Source organism: Centropristis striata, chromosome 17 (assembly GCF_030273125.1).
Source record: "Centropristis striata isolate RG_2023a ecotype Rhode Island chromosome 17, C.striata_1.0, whole genome shotgun sequence".
NCBI lineage: Eukaryota > Metazoa > Chordata > Actinopteri > Perciformes > Serranidae > Centropristis > Centropristis striata.
The window spans coordinates 31,404,675-31,418,441 of record NC_081533.1 but is presented as its reverse complement, the minus strand read 5'-3'; the positions used below and the strand labels follow the sequence as shown (position 1 = coordinate 31,418,441).

The window sequence follows — 13,767 nt, the reverse complement described above, 5'->3', positions numbered from 1 at the left end:
ACTTTTTATCTCATGATTTCAACATTTTTATCTCATAATTATGACTTTTTTCTTTCATAATTTCGACTTTTTATCTCGTAATTATTACTTTTCATCTCATAATTTCTACTTTTTATCTCATTATTTCATCATTTTTATCTCATATTAATGACTTTTAATCTCATATTTATGACTCCTTATCTCATAATTTCGACTTTTTATCTCATAATTTCGATTTTTATTTCATATTTATGACTTTTATCTCATATTTATGACTTTTCATCTAAGAATTTTGACATTTATCTCATAATTATGACCTTTCTCATAATTTCGACTTTTTATCTAATAATTATGACTTTTTATCTCATATTTGTGACTTTTTATCTCATAATAATATATTTTTTTTATCTCAAAATTATGTATTTTATCTCATAATTTCGACAGTTTATCTACTAATTTCGCCTTTTCATCTTACAATTATGACTTTTTACGGACAACAACGAAAAAAGCAAAGTTTCGTATTTATTTTTATAACTGGCGTTAATGGGCTTCCGTCGTATCTTGAGTCACTGTGATTCTGCGGGATAAATAAAGTCAATAAAATCTTTTTTTATTCATAAAGTCGGAACTCTTTTTTTTGTTTCTGTTTCTCGCCGGACAACATTCGAGCCGCAACGCAGCCCGGAAGACCCGAACGACGCCGTTCCTTTTCGCGCAAATGTGCGAAGTTTTTGTGCGTGAAAGCGGAGCAGTGTGCGCACCTGAAGATGTTTTACTGGATGAAGAGGAGCGGCGGCGGCTCCGAGGCGCTCGACAGCCTCGACAGCATGTCTAAGGCGGAGATCCTGAGAGGGATCGTCACCGAGAAGCTGAGCACGGCCGCGCAGGAGATCCTGGCGGTGGTGGAGAGGACCGTGGCCGGCTACGAGGAGGAGGCTGCGGGCTTCAGGAGGGAGATCGACCGGCAGGGCAAGCAGCTGGAGCTCCTGCTGCAGCCCCGGGTCGCTCTGGAGCGAAAAGGTCCGAGACAAAACACTTAATTCCGCTCACAAACGTGCTGTTATTTTTTTGTTTTTTTTTGTTTGTGGAACTTCCTTTAGAAACCTGCTGATTTAACGTTTGTTTACCTGCTGACGAAGATCCTTACTTCAGGTGACATAAATTCAACATCAGTTTACATTTTCATACTGTTATTTATAATTCGGCATAAAGAAAATACACTTAAGTTTAAGCCATTTGTGAGACAAAACTGTTATTTCTGCTCACAAACGCGCTGTTCGTTATTTTGTTATTGGTCGCGGAACTCCCTTTAAAAACCTGTTGATTTAACGTTTGTTTACCTGCTGACGAAGCAGCTTCCATCATGTGACATAAACTCAACATCAGTTTACATTTTCATACTGTTATTTATAATTCGGCATTAAAAAATACACCTAAGATTAAGCCATTTGTGAGACAAAACAGTTAATTCCGCTCACAAACGCGCTGTTAGTTTTTTGTTTTTTTTGTTTGTGGAACTCCCTTTAGAAACCTGCTGATTTAACGTTTGTTTACCTGCTGACGAAGATTCTTACTTCAGGTGACATAAATTCAACATCAGTGTACATTTTCATACTGTTATTTATAATTCGGCATTAAAAAATACACCTAAGATTAAGCTATTTGTGAGACAAAACAGTTAATTCCGCTCACAAACGCGCTGTTAGTTTTTTGTTTTTGTTTGTGGAACTCCCTTTAGAAACCTGCTGATTTAACGTTTGTTTACCTGCTGACGAAGATTCTTACTTCAGGTGACATAAATTCAACATCACTTTACATTTTCATACTGTTATTTATAATTTGGCATTAAAAAATACATTTTTGCCATTTGTGAGACAAAACTGTTCTTTTTTATTGGTTGCTGAACTCCCTATAAAAACCTGCTGATTTAACGTTTCTTTGCCTGCGGACAAAGCTCATTGGGTCAGGCGACATACATTTAACACACATTTACATTTTCATACTGTTATTTATAATTCGGCTTTAAAAATACACTTACATTTAAGCCATTTGTGCACTTTTGGGTCATGGGCCATAGTAACTTGGCGACACTTTGACAGCGTTACAGTGTCTAAACTTCGGGTGGTTTCGTACATGTCTTTTATTATAAATAAATATCAAGAAAAGGAGAAATAGTAAAGTAAATGAATAAATAAAATACATGTTTGCCTGCTGATGAAGATCCTTACATCAGGTGACATAAATTAAACACTAATTTACATTTTCCTACTGTTAGTTCTAATTCGGCATAGAGAAAATCACTTAAATTTAAGCCAATTGTGCACTTTTAGGTCATGGGCCTTAGTAACTTGGCGACACTTTGACATCGTTAAAGTGTTTAAACTTTGGGTGGTTTTGTACTTCTGACTTTGTTTCCATTGTCTTTCGGTTGAAACATGAAGCTCTGATCCCAGAAGAAGAAGAAGAACATGAGGTTGTTGTTCTGGGTGAAGAGGAGGAGGAGGAGCAGCGCACACAGCAGCCAGGTGAGCCTCCACCTTTAATATCAAGGTCATTTAATATATTAATATTATAAACCATCTACAATAATAAAATACCTGAAAAAAATATTGATTTTAAAAAAGGAAATTATTACAATTGTTTAAAGAAAAAGCAGCAAACTGTGAAGCATGAAATATTTTTTCTGGAAGAAGTAAACATTTGTCTCAGAAAAAACACAGATGAACGACATCGTTTCATTTTGTCGATCAACATTTAACTTCAGGGTTTTTTTTGGAGTTGTCCAGAATTATTAGAATAAATAAAATATGACAATTTATTTGAGGGAAACTGCAGCAGTTCTGGAAGCATCAAGTGTTGTTCTGTGATGGATCCTGCAGGTGGCGAGGCGTCCGACGCTCTCGACTTCCTGTGGTTTGACGAGGAAGACGAAGCTGAAGGTGGTGATGAAGAGCAGCAGCTGAAACAAGAAGATCTGAAGGATCCGGATTATCAGATCACGTCCAGGTCACAAAGCCCACAACTCCATACGTTTCTGTAACACGCTGTTAGCTTAGCACGGCCGCTAAGAGCTCTTTACCCCGCAGGTTAATTTCCCCCAGAGCGCGGTCTGACAGGAGACGGCCCGGCAGACCCCGGAGCAGCGCCACACGGAGCCACCTAGACCTCAGAGTCTGCCTGCTGGAGGACCCCCGCACCGAGGTCCTGTCTAACAGCGGTACGTCCCACACGGCTCAGAGGGTTCTGTCCCAGCAGCAGGAGAACAGGGTGGCCGCAGGGTTCTAAAAGGTAGTAAATTAAATTAGCCAAAAACAAGCCGCCGCTGCTATACAGGTACATCTCAATACATTAGAAAATGATGAAAAGTCCATTTCCAGTAGTTCAAGTCAACCAAGTATTCAGTCATATAGATGGACATACTTTTCAGTGGCCACTTTCCATATTAAACAGACTTTTTAAAATTGGTCTTTTGTAATATTAACATTTTTTTGAGACACTGAATTTTAGGTCTTCATTAAATGTAAGCCATAATCATTATTATTAGAAGAAATTAAATAAATGAAGACATGAAATGTTTCATTCTGTGAGTAATGGATCTATATAATGTGTTATTTCCACTTTTTGAATTGAATTACTGACATAAACAAAACTTTTCTATGATATTCTAATTTATTTAGATACACCTATATTATGCCCTTTTTCAGCCGCTACTTCAGAATAGGGGATTGTTTCATTTTTTTAACTGCCAAGACGTCAAACACTTGAGATGTCATAACAACCGCAACCACATGATCACTCTGTTAGCATCACTGGAGTTTCTGAGTGAGGTTTCACCATAGACGGTATATGGGTTAGACTGCCTGTAACTTTACTGGAAGAGAACAAAGCACACTGCGGCAAGTCAGCCTCCACTTGTTTTCCCTGACCATGTATTTACTAAGCATTACAGTAAGCAGTGTTAGACCCAAACTATGATGCCTTAAATAAAAAAGAACCCTTATTTTCTTTTACAACAATTCATTATAATGTGCAATGATTAAGATGGAATAGTGACATTAGAATGTGCGAGAGGCACCAAATTTAGGATTTTAGGGCAAAAATGTTCTCCGGGGGAGTATGCCCCCGGACCTCCATCATAGTCTCAGGAAATCCTGTTGGAAACACTGGTTCATTTATCCTTTATTTGTTTCTTTGAGAATCATTGAGGGCAACCCGTCATTTACAATGATGTCGAGAGTACAGAGAAAACACAACGAAGAACAAACAGCACAGACAAAACACTTTAAAAACATTAAAAACAGTTGCAGTGAAAGGCAGAGTTATTGGTTATCATAGTTTTAAACTGGTCCATCGTTATAATTGTGTTCTAAATCTTCTTTTGCAGCCGAGTGTAATTTTTTATACTTTATAAATTGCTGATTGATATTTACACGCTTACACCCTCCAGGGGACAGTCAACCATTTACCTGATGCTTAAAAAAATCCTTGAGGACACACTGGGTTCTGTGGTTACAGTTGTAATTAGTTGCAAGTTACCTCTTTAAATCGTGATGGAATCTGTTACTCCTTTACTCGCCACTTTACTTTTGACTTTTTACTCAAGTCCTTTCATTAAACCTTTCTGTTTTAAAGTTTTTTAAACCATTGTCATTTTATGCCCCTTCATTGAGAAAGAATGATAAGTGGTGTGTGCTCTCCCTACACATAACAATGAAATAACAGTTTGTCTTGGCTTAGGGTTAAATAGCAAATAATTGTTTATAAGTCAGTGCTGCTATTAAAGCAAAAAGCTGTGATATAAGTTCTTGATTTCACTTGAAGTAAAAATGTTACAGTAATCCGTTACTTTATAATTAATTACCTCCAACACTGAAGTTAAAAAGTTTGCCGCTACAGTTGCAGATCAATGTCGTGTTGGTATTAAAAAAGATATTAAAAGGTGTTAAATTCAACTTCAGTATTTCTGTATATACCCTGGAGAAACTGAAGAGTTGTTTCTTTCTGTCTCAGTGTTCAGGAAGTACCCGGTGCAGGAGCTGAAGTGTCCCCGTGGTCTACCCGAGGCGGACTTCCTGGACCTGTTGCGGTCCACCTTCCCCCAGCTGGCGGCGGAGAAACCGTTCGAAGCGTTCACATCGGACCGCACAAAGAGACTCCAGCCTCTGAGGGTGAAGACTCTCACGCCGGAGCAGATCTGCAGCAGCATCCGGCGGAGCGGCGCCAGGAACTCAGCGCTCTACCTCCGCCTCAAGGTACCGCCACCGCCCACCACAGACCGGAGTTACTCTGCCTCCTGTCAGCAGCTCTAGGGTTAAATACAATAACCTTATCATACTCGTCACATTTAGAATAGAGATAGTTTATTGATCCTCGGGGGAAACTGCTTTCTGTTCCAGTTGCTGCTGAATAAAAAGTAAAAAACTCTCTACAGCAGATTTAATATAACAACCAGCCTGAAGTAAATAAAGATATGTCATATTAATATAGAATAATTTGAAGTAAAATAGAGACAGTGGACAGTAGTACATACAGTAGTATGTACCAGTGTTTCCCCTACATTCATTCACATTTCACATGATCATTAATGTCAATGCGCCACTAATGATTCTTCTGAGTGAGCACAACAACACCCAACGGTATTTTCGACTTGTTTTGAGTCATCAACGAGCGCATCAAATCCTGTCGGACCCTCTTAGGACATCAACGTAAGAGGTGACGTTCAAGCTTCAAGCTCCTTAGGGCAATTAGCGGCAGTGTTGCCAATTTAGCGATTTAGATTTAGCGACTTTTCAGACCCCCCCCCCCCCCCCCCCCACTAGCGACTATTTTTCAAAAAAGCAACTAGTGAGAAATCTAGCGATTTTTCTGGTGTTACTGGAGACTTTCGGAGACTCGTTCTTACTCAGCGGGGCCGGCGACTCGTTAAGAGGAGTAAGAATGAGTCGAAGTGGCCCAGTCCTCCTGCAGCAGTCTCTCCCAGCTGCAGTCACAGAGCCGGAGGGGATTTTAACCCCTTAGTGTCCAGTCTGCAAAGTCGCAGCTGGCTGGTTTACAGTCAGTGTCTCTTTTGGGTTACTTTAGCCGGTCCCGAGGCCGGATTAAGGAGGAGGGTTGAAATTATGACAGAAGACAGGGCAATTGTAGTTCTAAACATATTTAGGGTGTTTTTTACTCACTTTTCTTTCCCACAACGTTATTCCTCTCTCCTATAGCGTCCATTACAAGTACATGCACATGGTAAATTATGCAAATTAGGCGATGACGTCATTTAGCGACTTCTAGGACAGCCAATAGCTACTTTCCTTACTGCGGAGTTGGCAACACTGTTAATGGCCACTGACACAGCAACACCGCTGCTGAAAAAAATTCTAGGGGAAACACTGTGTACAGTAGAGTAAAACAGAAATATGGGAATATAGATATATACAAATATGTAACAGCAGTGTAACAAGTTGAAATATTGAAATATTACACAATACATATAGAAGATACATTTTATGAAAACTTGTAAAAGCTGTGAGTTGTGAAGTTATGGATCATGTAAAATAAAATTAGATTTGTATGCTAAACACGTTTTTCTTGCTTTTGTAAAGAATATCTAAAATATGGAACCAATGAAGTGCATTTGTGATTTATTGACCCTGATCGAACTTGTTGCAGAGCGGAGAGAGCCGCAGTGAAGACCTGGACCCTCAGGGAGACCTGGACCCTCAGGGATACCTGGACCCTCAGAGAGACCTGGACCCTCAGAGAGACCTGGACCCTCAGGGAGACCTGGACCCTCAGAGTCCTGACCAGACGCCCGGCAGGTCTGAGTCTTCTGTCAGAAAGAAAATCAACATTTTAATGAGATAATTCACCTTTAATCTGCTTTTTAACCAATAATATGAATAACCCCGGTGTGGATCGTGTTCCAGGTCGTCGTCAGAGAAGCGTCGTCGGGGCCGACCGCGCCTCGGGGAGGGGCCGACCCACCACCTGCTGCGAGTCTGCCTGCTGCAGGACTGTGAGGCCGGCATGCTCACCAACAAAGGTGAACAAACCGTCTGAAGCTGACCTCCTCCTCTGTTTCAGTGCTCCTCCTCCTTCTGTTTCAGGTCTCCTCCTCCTTCTGTTTCAGTGCTCCTCCTCCTCTGTTTCAGTGCTCCTCCTCCTTCTGTTTCAGTGCTCCTCCTCCTCTGTTTCAGTGCTCCTCCTCCTTCTGTTTCAGTGCTCCTCCTCCTTCTGTTTCAGTGCTCCTCCTCCTTCTGTTTCAGTGCTCCTCCTCCTTCTGTTTCAGTGCTCCTCCTCCTTCTGTTTCAGTGCTCCTCCTCCTCTGTTTCAGTGCTCCTCCTCCTTCTGTTTCAGTGCTCCTCCTCCTCTGTTTCAGTGCTCCTCCTCCTCTGTTTCAGTGCTCCTCCTCCCTCTGTTTCAGTGCTCCTCCTCCCTCTGTTTCAGTGCTCCTCCTCCTCTGTTTCAGTGCTCCTCCTCCTCTGTTTCAGTGCTGACCAAGTCCTTGGTGAAGGACCTGCGGTGTCCTCGTGGCCTGCGGGAGGAGGACTTCCTGGCCCAGCTGAGGTCGGCGTTCCCTCAGCTGAACGGAGACGACAAACGATTCGACGTGTTCAAGTCGGACCGCAGCCGCAGACTGCAGCGGCTCCGCGTGACGCCGCTGACGCCCGACGAGATCTTCAGGAGCATCAAGTCCACCGGAGTCACCAAGACGCTGCTCTACCTCCAGATCAAGGTCCACACACGCACTATACATTATTAGTATTATTATTATTATTATTATTATTATTATTATTATTATTCAGGATTTATTTTGAAACTGGGAGATTCTCTGAGACAAATCTATAGGAAAAACTCTAAAAATGTTACTATTGAATAAACAAATATTCTCTTAGATGTTAAGGTTGTAAATTAAAGTAGATTTAGGAGCAAAAAAGTTGGAAAAACTTTGAGACTGAAGTGGTAAATTTATAATAAAAAAAAGTATATATATATATATTACAATTAAATACATCTAATGTGCTCTGAATGATAAGGCCATACATTTGTAAAAAAAATAACAAACTGATGAGACTTTAATGAGAAAAGACTCAAATCAACAAAAATAAATTTCTCAAACATGTACAAGTTTATTCTTGGGTTGTCGCCAACATGGAATCAATTAAAAGAAAAAAAAAATTAAAGATATAACTATTTTTAACTATTATTATGAATAAAATAAATTATGAAAATGATTTAAAGGGAAAAAAAACAATATTTCAGCACTTTTAATCCAGAAGCATCAAATATCACATTTTACTGCAACATAAATTTTTTCACTATAAGAACTTTAATGCTCAGGTCACATGACCTGATGATGTCATCACGCTGTCAAACCTCCAGCAGTGGAGGAAAACAACTCACAAAGAAACAAGGGAAAAAAAACGTTAACCAACAAAAACGTAAAACTGGACAAAAAATAACAGTTAATAAAATCAGATTTTACTTTTTTTTGTGTTCTAAATGCTGATCCAGTGAGTCGTATTCAAAATAATGATCAGATCTTCAGACAGAACGTGGGGGAAACAGACATAACGGGACAAAAACTACAAAGAGTTTTAGAGCATTTCTTTGATAACCGCAGGTTCTAAATGCAGCTGTTCATCCTTTGGCTGTCCTTTTAAAAATGGGATTCTTTTTCCTTAAATACAGACAGGAGAGGAGGAGGAGGAGCTAAACGATGACATCACCGCTGACTCTCTGTCTGCTGCAGCGGCGCTGATTAAACATGACGAAGCCGGACTCAGAGAGAGGTGATTTAATTCAGTTACAGGTATTTAGAAGGAGATTGTGCTGATTCCATAGAGCTGCAGGACTTATAGATTCATATAGATTTTATATATTGCAGTGAAACAGGAGGACACAGAGAGGAGAATGTAAAAAGAGAAAAAAACGCCCTGAAGCGGCTCGTTGGGGTTCAGAGGATTAAACATGGGGGAGCAGTTTAAAACCTTCATGAAACGGCTCCACAGTGAATCTTTTAAAGCTGTATTTCATGTTTCTGCTCAGAATAATGTATTATTTTTACTCCACATCAGTTCTGCTCACGTGGAAGGTTCGGTCCGGTCTTCAGCGTCACAGCAGCAGGAAGCTGATGAAGGAGACGCCGGCGAGGGCGTGGCGTGCTCCAGCGAAGACGGAGACGCCGAATGGAAGCCGGATCCTGAGCAGCTGGCAGCGGCGGCGAGGAGGCAGCGCGGCGCCAGAGCAGCCGTGGTGCAGGGGAGGCTGGTCGGCGGCAGGAAGATGGCGTGTAAAGTATGCGGAGTCTGGTACAGGATCCAGGGCAGCCTGATCAAACACGCCTGGAGCCACGTGGACGAGGCGCCGGGTGTCTGCGGCGTGTGCGGTGAGCGCTTCCAGTCTGTGGACGAGTTAAAGGGACATCTTAAAAAATACCAGAAAACTCATGACTGCTCTCATTGTTCAAAGTCGTTCCTCACCATCACCGGCCTCAAGTACCACACCACCCTGCACACGGGAAACCGGCCCTTTAAATGCGATGTCTGCAACAAAACCTTCGCCCACATGTCCAGCCTCAGCATCCACCGCTGGGTCCACGTGGACGACAAACCCTACAAGTGCGACAGCTGCCCCAAGGCGTTTGGCCTGATGGCGCAGCTGCGCGCTCACAGCCGTCTGCACGCCGGCCGGGATAAGTACCTGTGCAACGTGTGCGGAAAGACGGTGTACGACCTGCGCTCCCTGACCCGACACAAGACCACGCACTCGGGCGAGCGGCGCTTCAGCTGCGAGCTCTGCGGGAAGAGATTCAAACTGCTCAACACGCTGAAGTCGCACGAGAAGACGCACACGGAGCGCGAGCGGCCGTACCTCTGCCACATCTGCTGCAAGACCTTCCTGTCCAACAACGGGCTGAAGGCTCACATCAAGACGCACAGCAGCGAGCGGCCCTTCAGCTGCCTCATCTGCAGCAAGGGCTTCATCTCCAACGGCGAGCTGAAGGCGCATCTGCGGGTGCACACCGGCGAGGCGCCGTACGGCTGCTCCGAGTGTGGACGCTTCTTCAAACGCAAGACTCACCTGAACAACCACGTGCGGAGCCACCTGGGCATCAAGCTGTTCGTGTGCACCGTCTGCGGGAAGGCGTGCTCGCGGCAGGAGCACCTGACCGTCCACATGAGGACACACAACGGGGAGAGACCATACCAGTGCAGCGTTTGCGACAAAGCCTTCACGCAGAGCCACTGTCTGAAAACACACATGAAGAGCCACCACGGGGCGGCGCGCCCGCTGCTGGACGCGCCCTCGTCCTGAAACACAGTTCATCAGCCGTTTCTATCTGAAGAGACAAAGTTTAAAGGTAAAACATGAACATTGAACGTTTAAAACTGTCATCACGGCTGTTTAGAGTCCACTGACACAGTACTGTGTTTTGTTAAGACGCCATTTAAAGTTTGTCTTCTGTTTCTGTTTCTTTAAATGTCTCACCTCCACTTTATTGACAAGCTTTTACATTCCTCGTCTCGGCGCTTAGAGGAAACCAACAGTTCTCATTTCAACGTTGCACAGGTTGAGTTTGAGTGAAACTGACCAGAACACTCAAGTCACTTTTCCCCCAAATGAAGTTTAAACATCTCCAAACTAAAAGAGAGGTGGTTCAAACTGATTGGAACCTATATGAACATTTTCTTTTCTTTTTCTGGAAGAAGATAAAGTTTGTAGAGTTTTCGGTTCTGATGTCTGTTTAGGAGATAAAACGTCCTTAAGTTTTGTCCAAAATATTTCCACTCGACTACTTGATGGATTCTGGATCGTGCATAAAGCCTTTAAGACTTAAACGCTTCAATAAAAGTTCTGAATGTTTTCGCACTGGTCAAACCACCAAGATACCTTCAGACTGAATCTGGAGAGAAAGTGCAAACACACAATCCAAATTAATGTAATACTGTCAGAACAATCAGAAGAAGCAACAGACAAACACCGACAGAAAGAACAAAGACTGAGATTATTTCTGATAAAAACATTTTGTCTGCAGTTTAATTTTGAAACAATGCAAATGGGTTAGAGCATTAATGTGTCGCAATAACTTCAGAATAAGATATTGTGGCGCTGCAGAGACTTCACATCTTACACTGCAGAAAAACTGTGTTTGGAACAAAACATAAGCTCATTTTAATACATTATTTCAATGAAAATGACAATCGTGGTGCAAAAATGATCCTTCATCATCCTGATTCATAGTGCAATTAAACATTTCAGTAAAAATAATCACAATTTAGTTTTTCTAAATTGTGCCGCTTGATTTGTTCCAAAGCCAATCACTGTATTTATTATAATATTTCTATAAAAGCTTAAAAAGGAACCTGAAGCCTCCAGTGCAGGGCGAGAAAACACACGGAAACATTATTGTATGTTTCTAAAAGACGATCAGTTCACTCAGGGCTCTGAGAGCTCGAAACAGACTCGACTCTGGAGGCTGAAACCCTCTGAGGCATCCTGTGACGATCAGATCCTGAACTCTGAGCACCGCTCGCACTGCTCTGTCAACGGTCAACCTAACAGGAGCAGCTGCAGGGGGCGGGGCCAAGGACAGGAGAAACCATAGATATTTTTCCAGCCCGTTTTGTTGCTTTTGTTTTGTTTTTTTATGTAGGAAAACATGTTAAACAAAATATTAATCCAAGCAGAGTATTTTTACAAACGTAAACCTAATTAAAGAGGTTTTTGTAGAAAAATAAAAGTCGTGAAAAAATCTGAAATCTGAAAATTTCTGACTTCTCATTTGATAGAAAAAAGAAAACAAAGAAGAGCTGAAACATTGAGTTGACTATCAGTCAACAGAATTAATAGATTTTTGATTTTGGTATAAAAACTGAGATTTAGTGTTGAAAATGTCTTGTGATGCCGAGCTTTAAAAACAGAACAATTGAATTTGGTTAAATGAATCAATCAAATAAAATAGAAATAAACTTTTGGTTTAAATAAAACAAATCAAACAGTTAATCAGTTCAGAAATCAATCGTCGTGAATAAAAATCTTAATAACATATTTGCTTTGGCACGATTAAAAAAAAATATATTTTGGAAAAAGAAACAAAAGTGGGGAAACAATCAACCATTTACAGAAAATGAAAAGTTGTTTTAATAATTTGTTTGAGTTAGCAGTTCCATCGTTTCAAATAAACAATCTACTTTATTTCGTTTTTACATTTTTGTGACTGAATAAAAAATAAATACATTAAGGAATAAGACTGTATCCACAGATAAATAATCTTGTCTGTTTTTATACTTTAAGTTTGATTTATCTTCTTTGTAAATAAACAGTTGTTGTGTTTACTGCTCGTGTAACTTTATATAGTTTTTACTGCAGTGTTAATTAGTCCAAATGTTTCTTTAATTTCCCACTTTTACCATAAACACATTTCTCTTTATAATGTTGCCTTCAGGGTGAGTGGGAAATGGTATGTTTCTTCAAACTGATGAGTTAAAATCGACGTAAATAACTGAAATTATTCCTCCTTCATTTCATGAATGTTTTGCTGCTTTGATGAATGTGACATCAGAACATTGTTTAATCCCACGGGGTCCTGAACGCAGCATATGGTGCCTTAAAGTGCATGTTTTCCTCGTCATTTATTGCCTGTGAATATTATGGTTTTACATTTCTACTTCTGCAGCAAAATGAAAAACTGACAAACTGTACTTGACTCTAATTGTTTTTCAGTTGCTCTGTTACATATCTGTGACCAAAATAAACCAGTTATATACAGTATATAACCGAATACTGTAGACAGTCTGCAAGTGTTCTTTCCTTTTCTAACTGGGATTTAAAAACAGTCTGATATTAATACCAACGCCGGACTGAACTGCAATACCAGACATTACCACCAGGTGTCGCTCTCTCACATGGATAAAAAAGTTAAAAGGCTGAATGCCGTTACCACTCCTTCCCGCTCCGCCTTGTTTTTGCGATTTCATGTGAGGGGTAGGGCTGTCTCGATTCTCATTTGGGTTAAGGGCTTGGGCTGAGGCGTCGGGCTACATAGCCCTTGAAATTAAGCTTCTGAAGGACCACACTTGAAAGGGAAGGCTTTGAGGAATTTTCCAGCATCCCCCGCGTCACTTCTTCACACACAAATGTTAGTATTTTCAACATTTTGATCACGGCAGTCATGTAATGATACTATGTGCAAGCAGTTTTTCATTTTCAAGTTCTGCCGTGAAAACTGTCTTTAACTCTTTAAAAGAGGCTACATGGACTCATGGATGAAATAACTATCATATAATAATGGAATGTACTAAACTCGGGACGAATGGCCAATTTTTAGATTCCTCCATTCGTGGAATTGAAGCTCATTTTGATCGATTTTTGTTTTTTGATTAAAAGTGAGACGCCTGTATTGACAATATATATATATATATCTTAAGATATGATTTTTAAAATGTCTGTAGATATTTTTCTATATCATAGGTCAGAACTTTTTCGTGATGCTGGATCGAACTATAGAAGAGCTGCTTTTTCTTTTACACTTCAACTTTGTTTTTAGATGCTCGTTCATTTCTATCCTTTATAGTTATAGTCAACAACAGCTCAATGAGTCAGTTGTTAAAGTCCACATTTTAGTATTTTTTAATAACTTAACTTTTCTAATTATTTGATTAGTTGCTTGACTACATGCTATATATGATATATTGGACCACACTTGAAAGGAAGGGCTTTGAGGAATTTTCCAGCAACCCCCGCGTCACTTCTCACCGAAGTTAAAAGCCGTCCGGCAAACTTTTAGGCAGCGAT

The 13,767-nt window shown here is 40.8% G+C and overlaps 1 protein-coding gene across 1 annotated transcript; it reads left to right on the top strand.

The window, feature by feature from the left end:
• The first annotated feature begins 621 nt into the window (after window positions 1-621).
• Window positions 622-12,768, top strand: LOC131989979 (zinc finger protein 250-like). The gene is made up of 10 exons (XM_059355359.1): window positions 622-999; window positions 2,421-2,504; window positions 2,859-2,985; window positions 3,066-3,196; window positions 4,990-5,231; window positions 6,640-6,788; window positions 6,897-7,012; window positions 7,461-7,705; window positions 8,662-8,762; window positions 9,048-12,768. The coding sequence occupies exons 1-10, from the start codon at window positions 747-749 to the stop codon at window positions 10,285-10,287; spliced, it is 2,688 nt and encodes an 895-aa protein (XP_059211342.1). The 5' UTR covers window positions 622-746; the 3' UTR covers window positions 10,288-12,768.
• Window positions 12,769-13,767: the final 999 nt, after the last annotated feature.

Excerpts from the sequence above, each read along its gene's own strand:
- LOC131989979 (XM_059355359.1), top strand. The coding sequence starts at position 747 with ATGTTTTACTGGATGAAGAGGAGCGGCGGCGGCTCCGAGGCGCTCGAC. Across the intron at positions 1,000-2,420 it reads GGTCGCTCTGGAGCGAAAAG|CTCTGATCCCAGAAGAAGAA; the intron begins GTCCGAGACAAA and ends TGAAACATGAAG. Across the intron at positions 2,505-2,858 it reads GCAGCGCACACAGCAGCCAG|GTGGCGAGGCGTCCGACGCT; the intron begins GTGAGCCTCCAC and ends TGGATCCTGCAG.